This window comes from Tyto alba, unplaced genomic scaffold (assembly GCF_018691265.1).
Source record: "Tyto alba isolate M040663 unplaced genomic scaffold, T.alba_DEE_v4.0 Super-Scaffold_22, whole genome shotgun sequence".
NCBI lineage: Eukaryota > Metazoa > Chordata > Aves > Strigiformes > Tytonidae > Tyto > Tyto alba.
Window position 1 is genome coordinate 4,021,928 of NW_024881296.1, and position 23,899 is coordinate 4,045,826.

At 39.2% G+C, this 23,899-nt stretch overlaps 1 protein-coding gene across 1 annotated transcript in view; it reads right to left on the reverse strand.

The window, feature by feature from the left end:
- Nucleotides 1-17,772: 17,772 nt before the first annotated feature.
- The window catches only part of WDR27 (WD repeat domain 27), a 123,640-nt gene continuing 117,513 nt past the window's right edge, over nucleotides 17,773-23,899 (reverse strand). Inside the window, exon 26 of the mRNA XM_042795631.1 lies at nucleotides 17,773-18,497. Coding sequence (XP_042651565.1) covers nucleotides 18,450-18,497 — 48 coding nt within the window. The 3' untranslated portion in view covers nucleotides 17,773-18,449. The remainder of the gene's footprint in view (nucleotides 18,498-23,899) is intronic.

Here is a 23,899-nt window from a genome sequence, read left to right on the forward strand (position 1 = left end):
GGATCAGGACACTAGTCAACTTATTTTATTTATGTTTACCTTTATTATTTTTAAATGTAACAATATTTTAAATAACATTTGTCTGGCTCTTACGGCTAATCCATTATTGTTTTTTTCTAGTATGGCTCATCCAAGAGCATCCATTAAATGGATTTTGATTCATAATTCAGAGTTCTAATTCAGTAATTTTTATCAGTATTATTTTGTATACTTGAAAGGTACCACTCCATACAGGACTCAGCTTGTGAGATCAGAATTTGCTTTTAATCACAAAAGGAAAACAAAAAAATCCACCTTCTTGTGAAGACAAACATGCATTTTCAATCACCTCTCAATATAGGGGGAGACTCAGCAAAGATGCCTCATAATGGAAAGAAAATTTCCAAAGAGAAGGGAATCATCTTAAATGTGTGTTACAGAGAAATCCACTAAGCAACACTGTGTCCCTGTAAGGAAATAGATAGCTGCTCCAAGGGAATACAACAGCATGTGTGCTGAGGGTGCTGAGCTTTCAGGTCATCTAGAAGCACTTAAAAAAATGTGGGAAGGAAACCAACAAGGACAAAATAATAATCATGATGAAAAAGTGATAAATAATGGGGAAAAAAATATTCACATTGTAAACTATTATATTTTGGAACATCTTTTGCAAAGCAGAATGGTGAGGGTGGTAATTACCACAGTGAAGGAGATATGCCATACCAAATGGGTCCCTGAAGCCCTTTCCCTTGATCTCCATTTGACCCTGGAATGGCCCCACTCAGCCATGAAGAAAACTGGTGCCATCTTCTTCTAGCCCCAAAACTAGTTGTCCTCAATGCATATGCATATCTTTAGAGCTAACGTGGGCTTGATCAATGGCTGGCAAAAGTCAGCCTCTTTATTAAGTAACCAGTCAGTGCAGGTCTGCTTAATTTAATATATTGGCCAAATATAAGCTTGGCATGCTTTCAAAATGTGGCATCACAACTCTTTAGCACTCCTGTAAGTCATATGGCCTCACAGGCCCTTCTCCATGCATGGCCACCTGCTCTGTGCTTTGCAAAACACCGTTTCTCTGCTTTCCTTGACGATTTTGTCCCTTTTTGGGTCCCCTTGGATTCATACTCTCAACTCCCACCCCTGTTCTTGCATCCCTCAGGCAGAATTGGCCTTTTATCTAAGAAATTAGCACCTGGAGGATGGGTATGGATAGCACCCTTCACCCCCTCCATCACTTCTGGCACCACTGCATGCCCGTGGCCCATTCCTTTCACAGAGGCTTGCCCTGGCTCTGAGCCTGTGCCAGGAGCGCGGCTCTGGGAAGGACCTGGCAGCCACACAGACCTGAGCAGCCTGACAGGGCAAAATCTCCTTTAGCTTTTGGCTGTAGATGCAATGCTCTGCATGAACAAAGACAGAGTTTCTTTGTTTAGGGAGCTAAGGGCTTGGCAGACAAGATAAAACGTCTCAGATAAAGAACTTATGTCAGTCTCCACTTGGCTGTTTCTGAGATTTCTGAATGTTTTGGCAAACTTCAGCCCTCTCCTCGGGACCTGGAAAGCAACTCCTTTACTTTTTAGTACAACCTGCTTTCTTTCCACAGGTTGCCAGTGACCTAATCACAGTGCAGGCTAGCATAAATCTCTGACCTGGCCAGCACGTTACTGCAGTCTGCCAGTTAGATGTCTGCACTTCATACACAGCTTTATGTCTTAGCAGTTGAACATTTTACACTGAAATTGGGACCTCCAGACTTTACTCAGTGAACTGGAAAGTTCTGGGCAAATTGATCTGCTGCCTCACCTGTAGCCTTGATCTTACTGTCAGAGCCAAAACCTGGATCTGGGTTTCTGTCCCTCTGATGGCTCTTAATTCAGACCAGACCCTAGAAGACACAGTGCAACGCTCCTGTGGGTCACCGTTGTTGACTGAAACTGAGAGCAAAGCAAAACTACTGATATGTTGCCTAAACCTGGCTCAGGAAGCAAAATATCAACAGCTGTGGAGCATGGGATATTTAATTCCTGAACAAACTATCACGATTGTTTTCCCAGGGACATGGCCAGTTCACAGCCCTGCCCCTGACATACCACTGAAGTAAGGCAGCTTGTGAATCGGCTGGAGGGAGAATAATGAATGTAAGATTCTCCCCCAGCCTCTGCTTTAGATTTGCTGTGTAAATGAAATACCTCTGTGCCTCCATTTACACCTCTGTGGAGGACCTAATCTGCCACAGTGAGGGCAAGTAAAGGACTTTATTGATTCTCCAGAGCAGTTTGAAGGCAATTAACAGAAAGCATCAGAACAGGCAGATTAAGAGGAACATAATTAGAGAATAAGTACGCGACTGGCAAATGACAATACCATAATCAGAAACTATTGAGTATTACAAAAATATTTTTGTAAACTGCAGGATTTTTATTTTGTAACACCCATGTTTATTCTTGGTCAGTCAACAACAGTTTACCACAGAAGCAGGTCTTCATCTAGTAGTCATTTATTCCTGCTACAATCAATATGTAAATCAAATGGGGAGACTTCTAAGTCAGAACAAGTATTCACTATTTGTACTGAAAGATATAAAATTCACAGAAATTTAATTTTTCATCCAATCTAAGGACTGAAATAACTGCAGGTGACTCAGTTTATTAGTCACGTGTGCCATCCACACACTCAAACATATTGTTTATGTACACATGCAAGTAATGTAAAAAAAAAAAAAAAAAAGCTTTACAGTGCCTATAGCATCTAAGTGACAGAGACACTTCAGAATGAATAATTAACAAAGCAAGGACAAGATCAAGATCTTGTGCACAAATTCTTGTGTAAATCCTGCTAATTGTACTTGCCATTGAAAACATGCAGCAATGCTTTCACACCATGCTTCAGGTGTTAAATATTCCTGGGGAGATGGCAACCTGCTGTGGAAAGGGGAAAGGTGAGCCTGGGTTGTGGATGTAGGCACATGCAGAGCAGCAAGTGCTCTGCATCCAGGATTCCTGTGTAGCAATCCAGGCAGTTACTCCCACTTTGGAGAAGGAAGTTTGACACACTGCTCCCACCTGGCAGAGGGTTTTGGTAGCTTTGTGCACCTACTAATAGCATGCTTGTCAGACCCTGGCTGCCATCGTTCGATCCAGGAAGGATATTCCCTCCTTCCCTAGACCCTCCCTGTCCCCAGGCACCTCGGAGGACCTGCCTGGACCCCTGTTCCAGTCATGTCACTCCTGCCTCTGAGCATCTCCACTCTGGTGGAAAGTGGCAGAGTCCATGCTCTTCCAGGTCCAGACCTGTAAAGAGGGACCTGTGTAGAGAAAGCAGGCAAAGAAAACTGTTGGGCACCCGTGCCACCATCCATCCGTAGCTGAGCAAATAGAAGGTTTACTAGGTGCCAAACAGGACTAACAGGAATTATAAGGAAAAGAGGCACAAGATTAAAGGAAGTTGGCAAGAATAAATCAGGGTCAAAGCAAAGGGGAATAAAGAAACTCCTCAAGAAGCAGCCAAAACAGTAAGAGAACGCAGACTTGAAAAGTCTGTGGCTAACACCAATGATATTTCTGAGGTTTTGTAAAAAAACAATCTATCTACTCTTGTCCCATCCTTTATTTATTACCTCATGAAGGAATAACAAATCAAAAGAAAAGTATAATGCAAAACAGAATGAAAAAAAAATTTTTTTCAAAGTTGCTTCAATATGTAAAGATCCTGTGCTTCAATCCAGCTTCTTAGGTCATGGATGCAACCTGGAGTTCAATGTTACCAATATACTTATGTGTATTTTTGCTAATAAAGATCCTAAACACTGCTGTCAGTAATGCATTAAGCTGAAGGAAAAAAAAATCCCATTAGGGTCCTCATATTTGTGTATGTGTGTCTCTGCTCTTGAAGAGACGTTGCCAGAGAACACAACCAGGGAATCATGAGTCAACAATCTTTTATATTCACATAATGTCCTTTGGGATTGTGTACGTTCTAGCACAAAGCCATATGTTATGTGATCATGGAGAATAAGCATTTAATCATTACTATTATATATGGCCATGATTTTTTTTTTTGATGGATCAAGTGAGCATTGTTTGCATAGCAAGCACCATAGAGTCCACATTTCAAGCCAAGTGGCTAAACAAAGCAATACTATTTCCCATATGTTACGTGAACTTCATTATCACCCTTCACATTTGGAACTGGAGGTGACATTCTTTTTTTTCATGCATTGCTTTTTTGGCATTTGGTATTTAAACCTTCAAAAAGAATGTCATAGCAAAAAAATTTAGGAGGGTCTCTTTTCATCAGCCTTTGAGGACAAAGTCTCAAGAAACAGGATATTGTCTCACGTGGAGAGAGCACAGTCCCACTATTCCAGTAAGAAGCAACACAAGAATATCCAGATGGCAACTCTGATCATTGTGCTTTGTCTATACCTTGGGGCAAGTCTTACGTCATGTATCAGCTCTGACTGCTGTGGTGTGATACCTTTGAGTTCAGACACAGTGTACCGAGCCAGCCTGACCACTCACTGTTAAACCGATTTTCAGTACCAAAATTCAAGCAGAATCTTTGAATCAGTTTGCTGCCCGGACCTCGGACACAGTGGAGGATGAGAGGGATGGGAATGGCAGATGGTGGGTAAAAGAATGAGAGTCAGTATGTCCCAGTGTTATCCTAATCCATGCATATACTTTGGTCCTTTCTGGTATTTTGAGGTGGTTTATACCACAGCAGTCCTGTATCTTTCATCAGCTGAGTGTACTTATGCTGAATTTCATGTAGGGGAGTTACAAACATGACTACTTTTTTCACTGAGACTATCCCAAAGCATGCAAGGTGCCTGAAAGAAACACCTACAAGCCTGGTCCTGCTGTATAGAACTGTAGAAGCAAATGCAGAAGAGCTGACTGGGTTTGGAGCAAAATCTGATGCCTGTTAATACTGATTCCTCAGTAAGACACACACATTTCGGGTCATTCACTTAAATACATTTCTCCTCTGTGAGACACACAGGTGGGTCTCAGTGGCTTCTGCCTTATGGCAGCCTCAGTGAAGTGAGGTGGCTGGGCAATCCTGAAGCTTCCTGGCACAATGGTACATTTCTGCGAGTTCCCTCTGCCCATCAAAACTCTATCCAGTCTGGACAAAAGGAATTTAGAGCAGTTAAAACTATTTCTAGGAGAGAAATTCCAAACAATTTAAAATAGGACTTGAGAGTAATCAATGCCACAGCATGCCGAGTTCAACACATATGATACATATGGTACTAGCAAGTACTAGTTTCTGGTTAACACTGGTTGTCTTGAGGCAAGTGAGTTCAACAGACCCCAAAATTTTAACACTTTACATCTCTGTGCTTGTACCAGCATAAAAATTCACATCACGTATCTCTGTGCTATCAATGTCCCTTGCTTGAAAATGATTGAGAATCCCAAACCTCAGACTTATATGTACTTGTCCTATAGATAAGATCAGAAGTAAAATATCTGTGTGGTAAGAAACTTAAAACACTATCAAGAAGAATATTATTTCACATTTCAGACTGCATTTGAAAGTCGTCAGTAGAGATCTACTGCTTTTATTTTCCTAACAATTATTGAAGGTTCTATCTTTTAATTTGGATTTTCAAACATCCTCCAGTGCTAAAAAGAGTCCAATTAAAAATGGTATTAGGCTGTAGGCTAGAAGGACTTGAAATGTTTTTTCCTTCCTATTGAAAGATATGGCCAAGGCTATGAATAAATCACTCTTGGAGTTGATTGTTAGATACTAACAAAACTGGCTTTTTATCTGAGAAGCACACACATCTGAGAGTCACAAAAACAATTGAACCCAAAGAATTAATATTCAAACCTTACTTCTCATTTCTGGGATACAAACAAATTCCTCTCAGCTGCTCACTGTGTTATCCAGAAGAAGAAATGACACTGGAATTTCTTTACTGCACTTGCAGGAAACATGAGCTGCTTTTCTGCATACTGCATGTGAGTCAGTACTGCCATAACTCTACTCCTTAGGTGGCAGAATATGAGTAATTTTGAATGTAGCCCTCCAACTTAGCTGACAAAAAAAGAGCCCTGAGCTGACAAAAAAAGAGCCCTTAGCTGACAAAACCCTTAGGTATCATTTAGGCCAGGGAAATTAAGTCAAGCTGGAGTCTGAAATGCTTTCAGCCTTCCAAAAGGCTATTTAGTCCTCTTAGCTTGTCATTAAAAGCATTTTCCAACCTCTCTGTGACTAGATAATCATGGTAATTCAGTGGTATTTTATGAACACCTAGCTCATCACAGAATCACAATATGCTTGAAGTTGGAAGGGACCTCTGGAGATCATCTAACCAACCTCCCTGCTCAAGCAGGGTCTCCTAAAGCAGGTTGCTCAGGATCTTGACCCATAAGCTCTTGACTAGCTCCTGACTCATCCTGAGGAAGATCTCCATGCATTAAACTGCCCTCTCATCTGTAAAGCAGAACAAATTTCAGACCCTAATGCCTGCATTTTGTTTTCCAGACCAGATGAAAAGCCTTTGTTTTTGCATAGGAGAGATTTCTGACTCGGATCTGGGAAGATGTCCATAGGGCTAGGTCTCCTACCGTATTGCCTGGAAACTATGTCTGGGTAGAATTAGAGGACTTGGGACATCTATCAGACATCTCACAGATCTGTCACAGCCTTATCCCAACTAACACTACAGGCAGAGGCCCTGTGCTCACACAGACCATCAGGGCAACATGTCAGTGCTATGGCTGATGTTTCCCAACACACTGGCTCTCCAGTGAATGAAATGTGGCAATGGGCTGAGCAAGCCCTGTAAGTCTCCTGTGGTCTGTGATCTCCTGGTAGAAACACAGGAGGCCTTTATGAGCAGATCCTGGAATAAGTGACAGGTCTTGATGCAAGCAGTTGACTTTAAAACTGTATCTGGACTCAAGAAAAACCTCTCCCACTTCCTGCTTTGTTCAGCAAAACAAAGTTGGTTCAACTTGAAGCTGTGGTTCTGCTGTTAAATTTAGTCCACTCGAACACAAAGTGATCTACCAGGTCTGGCAGCTGTCCAGGGAATTGCACTGAGCGAATATACTTCTTGTAGTCTGAATGTGCCTGGAGATCTCGTGTGGTTGCTGCACATTAGGAGGCAATCTGAATCTACTGCTTTCACTGGGATTTTGCCAGTTTGTCTAGTCATAACCTCATTTTATGATTGAAACCTTCATTAAAATGAAAAATGTTTTAACAGAAAATGATTTATGGGACAAAAATGTGAAAAATGCAATCTTTTGTTCTCCTGCAAAATTCAACATGGAAGTGAGAATGGGCTGATGAGCGTAGGCTATTCCCAGCCTGGAAGTTCAGGACTTCGGGCCATCTAAGAGCACACTTTTGGAAGGGAAGTCAATTAACTTATTAAAATAGCACAAGGAACAGCAGTTTTTTTCTGCTCAGAAAGGGCAGAGTAGCATCACTTTTCTGTAGGCTGGATTTGCAGACATGTCCTGTCAGAGCAAATGGGCACTGTAGTTCCTACCCCCTTGAAATACTGTACATTTCTGGAGTTTGCTGATACAGGACAGGTAACTAGATCTGGTGGAAGCTTTTCCATGGAGACAATTTTCCATGGGAAAAGGCTGATACTGTGGCAATTTCAGAAGGAAACTTGGCACATTTCTCGCAGAGGACTGGCTGTTTATTTGTCAGTTCATCCCACCTATGCTTTGGACTCCTGGTTTCTCTGTACACATCCTGGTGGGCAAGCTGCTTGAGGTCTTCACCTCTCTATTTTCACTCAGACTCTCCAAGAAGATGCCAAAGATCCAAAGACCTTTGGTTTTCCAGATGTCAGAGGCTACTCCAAGCACCTCACCGCTTCCCCAAGCTTTTTTCCTTTACCGTATAGGCCAGCCCAGCAATCAAGCAGTGGACTCCATGGTGAGCTCTCTGTCCATCCAGAAATTTGGATTCTCAGAGTCCCAGGCTCTGCTGTTCCCTACACTGCTTGGGAACAAGAGTAGCTGTTCTCTAGCTCCTAGAGCTCATCTGGGACTATGGGGGTCCCCTTCCTAGGTATCTGACTTGTCAACTAACCATCTTCCTGTGACACCTCCTATCTTGAAAACCAAGACAATGTGGAGGCAGGCAGCCTGTCTGCCTACAAACCAGGCAGGAACAGCAAGGAGAGCAGAATATTTCATTTTTTGTCCCATGAAGTAGAATTTCCTGGAAATGCCCCCATGTTGGGAAATAAACCCCAAAGTCTGACCTTTGACATTTTGTCCTTGCTCAGAACAAAGCCCTTTTTACAATACAGCAACATTTCCCATGAAGAGACTCATTTTGCCAGCAACGTGGATGGGGCTATTTATTAATTTAATTTCAGATGGGAGCCAGATACACATTCCCCCTCCCTCTGAACTCTGCACACAAAGGAAGGGTGAGGGAAGCAGAGCTAAATGTGACTGCAACTTTGAATTGCTGTAGAGCTCTAGTTCTTAAGGCAAAAAATGCCAAGGATGATTTCTGGAGTCTCAGGCATTTCATTTGAGCCTTTTTTTTTTTTTTTCTCAAAACAGAGGCTAGAAGAGTCCTTTTTGCAGTGAATGGCAAATTGCAAAACCAGAGGAGGACAAATTTTTAGAGGAAGGGTTAAGAAATCAAGAAAAGCTCCGAATGTTTTTCTGACATTACTTTTGATTCCAGAATTTTATGTTAGGAAGTTTTTCCAACTGAATGTTAGTGAAGGGGTTAGGATCAGAGAGGAATTGGCTGTAGCAACGAATTTAATTTTATTTATCCTTTTTATAGAAACATCTTCTTTTTATCACACAGAAAACCAGATTTATGGGGAAGATTCTTCAGTGGGTTACCTGATATTAGGGATCCATGAGCCTGGAGTCAGTATCTTTAGCAAAAAATCCTCTCTGATTTGGCTATAGCTTTTTCTATCATATATGGCCTTGGTAACACCAATTAGACCAAACCAAAAACCTAAAATTAGTCACTTAACCAGGCTCATTTTCTGGATGTTGTTTCCTCTGCTCCATTTAGGGAAAATACAGGGAGTATATGTTCCTAGTGAATTTTAGAGAAGGCTGGGACTTGAAGCTTTTGTATCTTTCACATAATTTGGCAAACTAATGGAAAGGAATTTGGAAAAAGCACTGCAAGAGGAAACCTCACCCTTCTTAGACGTTTCCCTCTGGGACAAAGCTATTTCCCTTCCTAATTACATTTTTTATAGGTGTCTTCTTAAGTAATGTATTAACTACATACAATATACATTAAATTTATAGGGATGCTTCTAGGTGTTAGTTCCAATTGTCATTTATTAACTTTAAAATGTTTTTCCAGTCTGTCTGCCAAAGGACTATGTAGGATGATGACGCTGTGTATATACGATGACATACAAAAAGGGTGTGCAACTCCATTATCCTTAACGAATGTCCACACTTTGAAGAAAAATGCCTCAATTCTCCAGTCTCCTCCACCCAAAGTATATTTGTTTTTACATCATCCTTATACTCTTTATTTTAATCACTGTATATTAGATTATTCTGGCTGTTCTCAGCATGTGGATCATTTTAGCAGGTCCTTAAAAGTGAGATAATAAAGAAGATTATTTGTATTAAGATACCCACTGGCAATCTGGAAAGTGCAAAAGCATAAAATATTTCTAAAGAATAATATAAGCACATTGGTATGTCTCTTGAATTAAACCTGAAATGATATTTTTATATCTATCTTATTACACAACTTAGTTTTCATAGGCAATTTAGGTATAGCTTACTGTCACGAAATCAAAAAACTACAACAGATGAAAAAGCTTTTGGATGAGTGAACAAAAAAAATCATACCACTCTGTTAGGACAGAAGAAGTTAATTTGTATTTAGTGGATCCCACAGCTCCACATCATGCTTCACTCAAATACATTCTCTGTTATGACTTCATGGGTGGGAGCAAAGAGGAAGAATGAATAAAAGGAAACATACCACCATGTCAGACCACCGATCACAGTGGTTTCAGCTAAAGGAGGGAAAAAAGCTCCTTCCAACTGTATTTTTCATAGCTCAGGATCACACATGGTGGAAGGCATTTCATTCATTTTTTCAGCTTCTATTTCCTTTCCTCAAGATGCCTTTTTATCTACAATTGTGGAGAGTGTGTTTTATATTAATTAGGCCAAGCTCACCCCTGGTGCAACCCTAGCCAAGTGCATGGAGTTGGGCCAGGAACATTTTCAGCCTCTGTTCTCCTTCTTTCTGGGATCGTTACCACCTGAAACCGGCATCCTCCCCCGAGACATGGCTTTCAGGTCATCTAGTCAGCGTGCACAGATGTGAGGCAACACTTTCTGCCCAGGGATTGGTAGCTGCCTGTGAGTGCTGTCTACAAATTGGTAAAATGAGATACCTCTGTGCGTTGTGGGAGAGTAAACTATACACAGGCATTTCTTGCTTCCAAAATGAGATCTTAAATGACAAGTTTAGGGGCAGGTGATGGCCTGGGAAAGCAAAGTGCTTAACCCAGGCATTTTGGCAGATCACTGAGTAATAGCATGGAAACAGAACCACAGCTACATTACCATGTGCTGTTACTTTTCACAGCTCACATTGCAAGTCGGCTTTAGGATGAATTTGCAATTACAGGTTCCATAAACAAATGGGAAGCACTCAACCAGTATTTCAGTGAACCCTGAATTTGAGCCTGTATTTAAGCTATATCTGCCTTTTCTTATTCACTATCTTACTGTGGCTTAAAATAATGGAATATGCCTTGAAGATTTGTCAGTGTGTAAACTTACTCTCTGTAGGAGCAGAGTGCAGCCTGACTGTCCAGATCGCAGTCCCCATGCAGAAAGATGCTGGGTGAAGTTTGTAGATGATTAGAAGTCTTCTTTCGTGTAGAGACTAAAGAAATTTTGGATTAACAGGGTTTTAAGACTAATAAAGCTCAGAACTGAAATCCTGTCTTGTTTTAAAATTAAAAAAAAGGCACAGCAAAATCAGGTTAATTTTTATCCTTTCCTTTTATTGCTATTAAATGCCACATGAAGAGCCTGAAACAATGGGGAAAATACTTACTTTAGATAGTCTGCATTTTCCTCTGGCCTTAAGAAAATTGTATAATTCTTTTCTTCTGTTAATTCAACTGCTCAGAGAAATATTATGCAATAATATCCAAGCTGCCTGTACTTGACACAGCTAATGAGAGAAACAGCAGCCAGGAGCCTCCAGTAGACCTCACAGAATGGCCAGTCCTGCAGTATGACACTGGAGCCTTTACATGAAAGCTGCATTAAAAAACAAAACAGCAAAACAAAAAAAAAAAAAAACAAACAAAAAAAAAACAAACAAAAAAAAAAAAAAAAAAAAAAAAAAACAGAAAATGCTATCTTGAAGACTAGAGTAGTAATCCTTTTGGGATTTTTTCTGCCCTTTTCCAAAACATGCAAATTCCCTGAGTCTTAGTCATCACAGCCAAACTGCAGCATTTGCTGACACTTTCATACAAGGCCTCTGGAGGGAAGAAAAGTCAGATATTTAATTAATTTTAATTCTATCAGTGCAAATGAGGATTGGCTCTTTTAAAATGCCTGCGGAGATTAGGTGTAAAACCAACATGAAGTTATTGTGGCTAACATGCCTGGTCCAAGGGCCAGTAGCCTTTCTCATGGTAGGAACCTCCTTGAACCTAACAGGAGAGTCAGGCCAACAAATTGTTTCAAAACTCATGCCTGCAGATAAAAATAAAATGTATGCATGCAAGTACTTCCATGATAATTTGTTTTTTACAGCAGGGGATTAATGCATCTAAATGATGTCCTGATGAGTGAAGGAATAAGAAATTTGCACTGTGACATAGTAAAGTAATGATGACACATGTTGTTGACCTCAACAACATTAGCAAAATCTGAGTGACCTGCCTTCATGGAATTGCTAGAATAAGGCAGTAATTTCAGCTAATTATCTCACTGAATATCTTCTTCCCCTGCCCCCATCTAGAGTAAGTGAAATAAAAAGAACACCTTCCTTGTCAGTGAATATATAATTTAGGAGTCAAGTCAGCAGGAAATTGACTTTGTCCACCCTCTGGAGTCATTACTTATCCAATTTTCAGGCTATAAAAAAATTTGTAGGGGCTGGAGACACTTGGGAACACAGGATCAGAACTCAGTGTGATGTTGACCAGTTGGAAAAATGAACTGAAATTATGCAGGATCCAGCAAACCTAAGGGGTGAACATAAGTCAGTAATGCCAGATAACTGCAGATAAAATCAACACCACAGTGGAATGTCAAATTATGAGTGCCATATTTAAGATGCACCAAGACATGCCTTCAGCCTACACAGCACTAACAGGTCATGCAGTGGTATAACCTTCTGAGAGCACTGCAATTCCAGAAAGAGGAACATGGGACTGGAGAAAGTACAGAAAACAACAAAAATTAACAGAGGTCTAGAAAACATGACCTATGAACACAGACTGAAAGACCTGGCTTTGTTTAGACTAGGAAAGAGAAATCTGAGAGGAGACATGATAACAGTTGCCAAGTATGTAGAAGGTTGCTACAGAGAAAGTGATGAATTATCCCCGGTGCCTAATGGATTAAGACAGAGAGTAATGGGTTTAAATTGCACCAAGGGGATTTCCCACCTGGGGAGGCTGTGGAATCTCTGTCACCAGAGGTTTTGAGGAACAGTTTAGACAAACATCTGTCGGGAATGATTTAGAATAAGTGCTTTGGGCTACTGGGCTGGTATTTGGAGGTGACTTCTCAAGGGTCCATCTTTCTTCTCTGACTGGATGACAGGATCAACCTAATTGCCACAATACTTACAATACTTTACTGCTCAGAACAGATTTTTGTCCAGTAACAAAGCAAAACAAAACCCAACAAATCTCAAACTCTCTGGTTTGAACGGAAAAGAAGGTATGAGTTCATTTGTTTACATTAACTAAGACAGTGCAAATGTTTCATTGTGGTTCATTTAACTTTGGCCACAACATAAAATTAATCCAGAAAACCTTAATCTGGGAATGGAAAGTATATCAATTTATGCTAAATCAAATTCATCATAGTTTTAATTCTGATCACTCATTCCACACCATTTACTCTGTGTTTGGTCCAATACCTTCCTTTTACCAACATTTGGCTTTTATGAAAATATGTACAAGACAGGCCTTCAGTTAACACTATCTGTTGGATTAAGATATTTTTTTCAGGTAAAGTTACCACGTTCACATCAAACATATAAAGATTTAACATAGAACAGTTAACATAGGACTTGCTTGCCATCAGTAACTTCTGTAGGCCTCCTCGGGTGTATCCAGCTTTCAGAACTTACACTGTTCTGCCACCAAAAGCTTGTTATTAACAGAAGTATACTGTTCTCCCTTGAAAGTTATTAAAATGCCTGAGACAGATTGACTTCTAGCAGCACCATGTTCACAAAAGTAAGCAGAATTACTCTTGCTTTATTGAAATATACAGAATTCTGAAGAGCAGTATTCGTCTTAAGTGATCATGGGAATACTGGTGGGTAGAAGCTCACTTTAGACAATAAGATAAAAGGTAGTATCTCTCAGAGCAACATCTTACTGTCCTTAAATAAGATTACTCTTTTAAACCTGCAAGGACTTCAAGGAAGGTACTATTTTAGTCTAACATTTCTGTTGGTATATATTTTAGATCTGCTGCTCATGCATTGAAACAAGGCATCCTGAATTATATTAAAAGCAATTTCATGACACATCACTTGATTTTTATTTATCAGGCATGCCTCATTATTTTTTTGAAATTGTTTTATGTAATTTTTATTGATATTTTTTCTTCCTACAATAAAATGCTGTAAAAAGAACAGTTCTGTTCATTGTTTAAAGGGAAAACATGATTCACAATGCAGTTTTGAAAAGGTATGATTAAATGAAGGAATAACGGAATGAAGAAAAGAATAAGTGCCACTGACTTCCTCCAGGTATTCCACAAGTATTAACAGTATTTAAATGGAATCATCATATATAATGGAAAGCAATGTAGTCTTGAAGAATATATCCAAAAAGCACTTCTTTTATGGTGAGTTAAGGAAATGGGAAATGCCAAGGGAGAGCAGAGTTCATTCCTGGGCTTGCTCTTCCCCTCCTCCTGACAGTGCAACCCAAACTTGCCCACCTCTCCTTTCATTCTACACAGTAAAAAGGGGTAGTACCTGACATTTTGCAAACCACTTAATCCCAAAGAGTTTTCAACTGCTTCAGAACAGTGCCAGCTTCCCCACTGTGCTTTCTGACTTTTAGAGCACCAGACCAAATTGCTGTGTAAATCCATATTAAGAATTCTGCAACATTTGGTAGAAGATGTTCAGCTGGGTTAGTCCCACACACAACAGCACACAGAAAGTCAGAAAACCACCACTCATCTCCCCAACATATAGGACATTCAAAGACAGATGCTACATATTAACATAGCAAACATTTAATGAAACTAGACTGTTCTTCTGTCAACTGTTTTCCTCGCACATTGCTACATATTCCTTCAAAGCCAGACTTTTAATTTTCATAACATATTTGGGAGATACACTATAGTCACTTTTTTTCCAAAAGCAGTGTCCTGTGTTTGAGTGAGTGGTGGGGTTTTTTGGTAGCAGAGGAGGGGGCTATAAGGGTGGCCCCTGTGAGAAGCTTCTTGAAGCTCCCCCGGCTCCAAGTCAGCTCCATCTCTGCCCAAAAACGGAGCCAATCAGCTGCACCTCTGTGATAACATATTTAAGAAGGGATGTGGTGACGACCAGTGGGACTTGTGAGGAGGAGTTGCAGCAGCTGTGTGAACACCAAGGTCAGTGGAGGAACGGAGGAAGAAAGGAGGGGGGAGGTGTGCCGGAGCAGAGACCCCCCTGTATCCTGCGGGGAGACGGCAGGGCGGCCCCCCCTGCCACCCATGGAGATCTACGGTGGAGCAGACACTGATTTATGGCCTGTGTTTTGCATAGATGACCAAAGTGACTGTGCCCGAAGAAGGCCGAGGTCTCGTGAGAAAAGGTAGCCCCCGCTGTTGTAATTCAGCGCTGGGAGGATTGCAGCATGTGGGGGTGTCCCACGCCGGAGCAGCTCGGGCAGGGCTGCAGCCGTGGGAGGGAATCCAGCTGGAGAAAGTTAGTGACCCATGCCGGAGCAGTGTAAGGAAACACTGCGGCCCGTGAGAGGGACTGATGTCAGAGAAAGTTTGTGGAGGACTGTCTCCTGTGAGAGGGGGACCACACTGGAACAGGAGGAAGAAGTTCCAGAAGCTTCCCCCACCAAAGATGGAAGAAGTGGCAGCATTGACTGCACCCCCCATTCCCTGCCCCTGCGCCACTGGGGGAGGAGGTAGAGATATCGGGAGCAGAGCTGAGCCCGGGAAGAAGGGAGGGGTGGGGGGAAGGTGTTCTCAAGATGTGGCAATGCTTCTCACTGTCCTACTCTGTTACATGTTGTTAGTGTCTGTAATAAATGCATGTTCTTTTTTTCTTCCCCTAACGAGTCTGCCTCTTGCTTGTGACCATAAAGGGGGATTTTTCCCCATCCCAGTCCTATCTCAAACCCCAAGTCTGGCTCTCTGTCCCTTCTTATTGCAGGAAGAGAAGGGGGAGAGAGTGGCTGTGTGATGGTTGGCTGCTGACCAGGCTCAAACCATGACAAGCAGTCTGAAAGCATACTCAAAATTCCTCACTATGACCTATTAAATACTTACACTTACAGCTGTCTGTCAAATTTTCATAGCTGAGATACTCTATCCTCCTTATCTGAGAACTTGTCCTATCTGTTTTCAGGACTGTCTCATTCCAACTAGTCTTCTCTTTATGCCAGAAACTGAAAATATAAATTGTCAGGTTTGCCTGTCTAAAACCAAAGGTATAGTGCTTCTGTGGACACAGTATTTTGTTGATGAGTAAACTTTTATGACTGTAACTCTTTAATAATTAAGTGTAGTCTCCTGTGTCCTTATATCAAACAGATCTCAGAAAGAAAACTTAGTTATTATGAAAATTTTAAATATAATAAGATGGTAGCATCATCCACAATTTTTTTCCTCCTATTTGCTATTAGAAAACCTGCTTTCAAGCATTTAACTTTGCCAAACATGAAATGTGTCAGCTAAAGTTTTCCATTCTCAAAACCACAAGCAGTCAAACATTTCTGAGGAGCCCAGGGGAAAAAAAAATCTTTTTTAACATATTCAAAAATTGTAGTGAATTTCCATTTAAAAAGTTCTAGTGCCTGTGTGGTAGGGCAGATTCTCTCACACCCTGAGGGAAAAGGGGGTTAGCAAATTCCTGGGCTACCAAGGAGCTGCACATATCCAAGCCCTGAACAGATGAAAGTCTTTATTCAGCATGGATTGATGATGTTGTGGTCACGGCCAAAACACCCCGAAGGGGTTTTCTGTCCAGCAGAAATCCTTGATGAAAGTAACCAGAAAACACCAGAGAGCTGAGTCTCACTTTAAGAGAGATAACACATTAGATTTGGAAGAAGAGCTCCTCCTGCAGAGATCAAACTAGCCCAAGATTAAGAGGGGTTTTGGGGATACGCACTGACTGACTGGGGACTGACAATAGTTATTCCTAGAAGGTAGAAGATCCAGAAGATGGAAGCCTTTCCCTTTTATTTCAGTCTCATGGAGATTGTGACACCCTCCATGCTTGCACCAAGGATTCAGAGTTCTGAGTCTGTCCTCTGCCTTAAAAATGTTATTCTCCTGTTTAAAAAATGTGGCACTTTTAAAAACAAACAAACAAACAAACAAAATTGTAATAATTATGGTTCACACCTCCTCAGCAGATGTTTCAAAATCTCCGAAGAGTCAGTCACTACTAAGCAAGTTGCAACCCAGGGCTCAGGAACTCCTTTCTTGCAAATACAGCTGTGGGCCATGTTATTTTTCTATATTTGAATAGTGATGCTTGGTGTGGATTCCAGACCATACAGATGAGAAAGTTAGCTAAATGAAGTTTGAAGAAGGTTGTCCTCAGTATCTCTGTGGTGGAGGTAAAAATTCCAATCTTACTGATAATTCATGAGTGTACTATGTGCAGCCACAGCATAGAAGATGATCTCTTGGATAATCTGATTTTGAACTGAAAAAGTATTCAGGTTGGTTATTACACATTTGCTTTGATCATGCCAGGCCCAATTCTGATATTCAGACTCCTGCTGAGAATGATCTAACTTACTACACTCCTATAGTTACTCATGAGACCAGTGTTGTGGAGAATATCTGAATATGATACATAGTCACAGTATATGATTTTTCTTATCAAAAAGCAACTAAAGCATTTTTAAAATAAAATTTGTTATAGAAATTAAACAATATCTAGAAATACCTTGATTTCCTTATACTAAATATTATACGTATAAATTGGGGATGCCTATTAAATACAACATTCTTTACAGTACTGAAAGGGATCTGGCCATACTGATTGTTGTTAAAGTGGTGGTAGGAATTCCATTTTTTCCTTTTTTTTTTTTTTTTTTGTTTTAATAAGCTGATTAATAAAGTTCAGTGATTCCGTTCCAGCAAATTTAACTAAAATGGCAGCATAATTTTGCAAGGAAAAAAAGAAAATCTGCCTCCACCAGGCATATATATGATCTCTACTCTGATCTAGAGTCCATGAACACTTATAATGCCTAGTTTTAAAAAACAGGTGCCTAATAAATCTTTTCTAAGATCAAAACAAGTAAACTAAGAAGAATACAAGAAATGAACATTTTTTTCCCCTAACTTTATTTTCATATTACTTAAAAACTTTGAAAATATTTAAACAGGTATTAAGTGTCAGAAATAGATTCTTTGCATTTAAAGCTGTTTTAATAAACCAGACTGTAGCAACAAGGTAACATTTTAAAGATAAGATCTTTCTCACATATTCTCTAAGAAACTCACAGAATGTAGTATAATGGGTAAACCAGTAAAATTCTGCCTTCAAACAACATCCATGCTGATTACAGTAACCCCAAAGGAGTATAACAGAAGGACACTGTTGGCATTTCAGAAAGACATACAATTCTTCTCTCTTTCAGATTAATTTAAATATTTGTTCACAGGCAGTCGTAGCTTTAATAAGGGAACAGTTGTTATTTTAACTGCTTTTTCAATCTAAAGTGGTCCCAGTCTAGCAAAGCACTACAGAATACACATAAATATAAGCACCCAAGAAGTCCTCTGAAAGCCACTTCTGTGGTGATTTGATCAAATGAAGTCAGAATGAGTAGTCTTTCTTTTCTTGATCTTTTACCCTTATTTTTGCAATAAAGATAACAGATTTTACAATAGAAAAACTTTGAGAACATCTTGAAGAACTTGCAGAAAACAAAGTCAGAAGAAAAATGAGTTTAAAAGGGAATATTATGCTGCTTGCTATGGCCAGTTACCAGTCTCTTTTCTCTCAGCAAGTCGTTATTCTCTGAGCACCAGGGCCAAAGCTCCACAGGCTGGCAAATATCAGGGTAGAAACAATTGGAGTTTGCCATCCAAGGTGGCTGTGGTGAGCTGCAGTTCAAAAGAAAAGAACATACGGCTTTAATAAAGATCTTTCCAGTGAGTGAAGTTTGGTTTAGGTCAACAAACAGAATGAAGATCATTAAGAAGATGTTTAAATTACTTTTATGTTAAGAGGTCCAGGATTCATTTCAAAAAAGAAACTACTTAACCTATAGACTCTTCTCAACCAAGCTAATCTGAAAATTCCATTTTACTTAGATTTTTCTTTTCCAACTATTTTCAAATTTGTGTCAACATCCACTAACACATCAACAGTCTGCAAAACTGAAGCATATGTTTAAACCACATAGAAAGTCAAACAGACTTCACTGTGTATGACTTGAGAAGGGAACATGGAAGAAATAAGAAAGAGCTGCAATAAATGAAGATGGAAAATACTAAGAATTAAATCAGGCTTACCAACAAATGCAGTTTTCTGATTTTTATTGGTGTTAAATGTAGTATAAGAATTTCCTTTGTAAAATGTTGTTGAAAGTATGTTGAAAAAGGCCACAAACCTTTATGGAAGTGGCAAGTTTTAAGACATGCATAAAGAGCCTTCAATTTAATTAGCTTTTTTTCATAAGGCTGTACTTGTTTTGGCTGGGATGAAGTTAATTTTCATCATAGTAGCTAATATGGGGATATGTTTTGGATTTGTGCTGGAAACAGTGTTGATAACACCAGGATGTTTTAGTTGTTGCTGAGCAGTTCTCATACAGCATCAAGGCCTTTTCTGGTTCTCACACCAGCACACCAGCAAGTAGTACAAGAAGTTGTGAGGAGACACAGTTGGTACAGATGACCCCAACTGACCAAAGGGATATTCTCTACCATGTCATGCTAAGCAATAAAACTAGGGAGAAGGTTGGTGGGGTGGCTGCTGCTCAGGGACTGGCTGGGCATTGATCAGTTGGTAGTGATCAACTGTTTCCATTTGCATCACTTGTCTTTCTTGGGTTTTATTTCTCTCTGTTATTTTCCTTTTCATGACTACATGATTATTATTATTATTATTATTATTGTTGTTATTATTATTATTATTATTATTATTATTATTATTATTATTATTATTATTATTATTATTATTATTGTTGTTGTTGTTGTTGAAATTTTATTTGAATTATTAAACTGTTCTTAACTCAATGAATGATTTTTCTTACCTTTACCCTTCCAATTCTCTTCCTCCATCCTGCTGGGGAGAGGAGTGAGTGAGCTGCTCTGTGGTGCTTTGTTTGCTGTCTGGGGTTAAACCATGACACAGGCTTACAAAATCTTAATTACAAAGTAAGAGCAAATACTATTTTCTGCAATTACTTCTACAAACAAGCACTTGAAAGCCTGCTGTAGCTCAGAAAGTGATGATCTGCAAATGGCACTTTTTATTCAAATTGTTTACTCTTTGCATATTAGGATTTACAGTTGTTCATACCAGTGAAAAAAATCTGAAGAGCTGGAATCAAAAATGTGTCTCATGCTCTAATCAGGTCATCTGGTTAACTTTTCTCATCCTCATTTTTCTTGATCTGGTCTTTGTTTGATGTGTTTACTAATTTGTTTTCTTCCTTTGGATAAAGTGTCTCTGTGGTCAATAAATTATCTTCTTGGCTTTGTATTCCCTTCTTCAGCATCTCCAATGACAAATTCTTTTAATCTCTCACAACTGTTATCTCCCAAGACAGTGACTTTTGTTCTCTTGTATTCTTCCTTCTCACTCTCACTTACATAATCTTAAAGTATAGACTACTTAGAACTGTTCAATCTAATACCTCCAACTGTATTTTTACAGCTATCTAAGACTATCACATCTTTCCAAAGACTTCTACTAGCTCCTTCTCTACCTCTGTAACTTATTATTGGAAAGAGGATATATCTATATCTAAGTGATATAACCTTTCTAGGTTTCTGTACCCATGTATCTTGTGGGGAAAAAAAAATGCTTTTATTATTATTTCATCTTATCACAAAAGAACTGACTAGCCTGAGAAATCAGAGATGGATTCTATTCTAAGTCTCATTATTACAGGAGATAATATAGAAACCTTGTTAAGTTTTTAATTGAAAATAAAATAATTGTAAACAAAATGAATTTTTATAAAACCCAAGGAGGTCATCTGGTCCATCTTCCTCCCCTAGGTGCAACCACTGAAAACAGTAGAAGATCATAGCTATGACTTTGTCTGGCTAAATCTTGAAAAACTACAAGAAAAGTGTTGCACTACCCTCCTAGTGTTGTTTACTTTTTCCTACTGTCCAACCTGAACCTCAAAAACTGCAATGCGTGGTCAATCCCTCTTCTTATATCCTTTGACAGTACTGAAACAGTGCTTGGTTTTCACCTGCTAAATGTAAATATATTCCCTACACTGCTATTATTTGCTTCTCCCAGAGTCCTTCTGCTTTTATTATCCATTAAAGATGGTATTTCTACTCCATCTAATCACCTTCCACACCTTTGACAACACTAAGCCACAGAATCATTGAAATGTTGGCAGAACTAAAGATGCCCACCTTCTGGCTTTCAGATCTCTCCTTGTCAGTCATGTGCTCTAAACCACTGATTGTCTCACAAGCCTTCCTTCTTCCCTTTCCCTTTCTCCTGCCTTTTCAATCTACTTTCCTTGGCAGTAGATAAAAGAGTCTGCCCTTTGATTGCATCTTTCTTCTGAGAAGATACACTCGGTATCTTCCAGAAAACATAGAAATTTTAGCTAATAGTACAATAGTAATACAGTAACAGTACAAAGTTAATTGCAATCTGTATCCACACAGATCAAAGAGATACTAAAAATCTAACCTGTAAGACTCTTGAAATTCTTGAATTATTACACTTAAGAGCTATCAAAATTGATGAATAAAGAATCAGTTCAGCTATATTTAGAATCTGCAGAAATTTGAATATTTTAAAGAAAAAAAGAACATTTAACTTATGCCAATATTACATTTCCAAAAAGAGCAAGTAAGTTACTTCATTCAAAGCCCACAGGTCCCAAACATGCTACTCCAAAATTGCATTTTAAATTATGTTTGAAATCTCTATGGTAGTTAAGTCAACATACTACTTAAAATTTTAAGAAATAATTCTGCCTTATTATTGCATATTCAAATGTTGGCATCAGTTCTGTGAATAATTTGAAACTTATGTAAAGGTTTCCGATGGGACTAGCACTAGAACATTATGGAATATTAGAAGGTGTATGAGAACATGGACTATTTTTCATACTGATGGATATATGAGTAGTGAAGAAAAGACCTTGAGTAGGGCAGAGAAGCAGGTGTAGGTTTTGTGCATTTTAGAGCTTTTTACAGAAACCTCAAGGTTTAGAAAACACCTATGACATCTGGTGCCAGAACAGGGGGAGAACTAATTCTCTAACACAGCTGTCCTCTATTTGACAGGCTGCAGAAGATATAAAAGTTTACTGAAATAAGGTTAAAACAGTGACATGCACTGTTTGAAGGCTGTCAGTTAATTAACAGAATGAATTTCAAGACATTGCCTAAGGAATTTCCTTTTATAATAACACAGTATATATTTTTTTTATAATTATTTTGGAGGTTGGGAAATACTCTTCCGTAGTGATGCCACATAAAAAAATGTGCTCTAAATGACAGACCTGGAGCTTTTTAAGCCACAAACATCAAACAGTTGGCTTTGTATAGAAATGCATATAACAAATATTTTGTTTTAATATTTCATACAACATGCATATGTGTATACAGGGTAAGCTTCAAGACATACTGTACTTCAGGAAATAGTAGGAATCAAAGAGAATCCAGCTAGTTTCACATTACAGGCACATAATGACTCTGGGGGTTTTTTTAGTTAGTATAAATATATAAGTATGCATAATATGCAAGTAAAGATAAAAATCTTGAAAAGGTCCACTAGCTGCACAGCAAAAAGTATCATCTCGACAAAAATCCAGTATCTCAGCAGACCAGATGGGGATATAGTTTTTAGGGGTTTACTATTTTTAGTTTTCATTATTCAAACTACTCTTTGAAAATAAGAAGGTACATGTAGAACCAAAACTAACAGAAGCAGACGATGTGGACCAATATGTCTCTGTAAAGTCATCCTTCAAGCTTCAAAAAGATAAAGAATTCTTCAGGTCAAGCTCTTATATACAATTGATAGGAATAGCTGCCACAAATTGTATTTTCAAAGTAGCAATCACTGTTCAGGGAAGCATCTATTTATGGTTTGGCTAGTCAATTTTATTGTTCCCTTCATTTTCTTATGTGGCATATATTGATATGATACAAAAAAAGTCATCAAAGCAGAAATGAACATATAACCTATTGAGTTGTTATTTAGTAATACTTGCATATGAGACTGAAGAAATATTTACATATACATAACCTAAATGTTATTGAAGCACCAACTGCAACTCCAACTTTTGCACCAGAGCCTGTGACTGCTGATTGGCCACTGTGGAAGTTTAGAGCCTTTCTGCATTCCATCATGTACTTGAGAGGTAAAATAAATGCACCAAACTAGATGAATACACACATTTTCTAATTTAACTTACATTTTTTTACATCTGCTTTTGAATGTCCTAGTGGCATTTTTACATTATAGAGTTTAGTTCAAGAACATCTTTTAAACACTGTCTGAACTCATATTCAACTTGTTACAGTCTTGCCATTGCCTGTGCTTCAATACACCAAAACCTAACTTAACAAGAAATATATGCTTTTCAAAGGAAATGCTAATTAATAACACAGCTATCAAACAGCATGCACAGTAAGATCAGGGTTTAAAGTAATCTCCCGTAGTCTTCTGGTCTATTAAATTAGCATGTCTTGAAACTGGTCATATGGAACTGCTTCCAGACCACCGCAGTTATTGTGCTACTCTGTAATAAACAGTAATCTATGGTCAAATTTAATAAATAAATAAAATTGCCTATTATTTTTTCACTCAGGTGATTTTGTATAACTAATTTACATACCAAAATCAATATCTATAAAAGCTACTCAAAACCAGAATAGATTTTTCATAGAACCAAGAAGTGCTATGCCAGACCCCATCACATACTGAATGGTTCTGATCACAAGCTAACCATTTCTGTCCTTCTAAAAGAAATATTAGAAAAAACACTGACCTGCAGTTGCAGCTTTTCAGTTGACCCTCGCAGAAACACTGAGTCTGCAGCTGGATGGTGGAATCCCATCCTGCAGCATACTGAGTGTCCCCCCCGCCCCACCGACTGGCTCAGCTGGTCCCGCTGTCCCACGGCTGGTAGCGCTGGGCTCAGAAGGTGCACGGGCAAGTGGCACTGCCGGCACTGGCAGCAGCCCCCGTGGGAGGGAGAGGCAGGGGCTCCCTCAGGTAGGAACTAGGGATGGATGACTATCATCAGTCAGAGCACGCCTAAAGAATTATCGGTAAAAGCAAAAGCTGT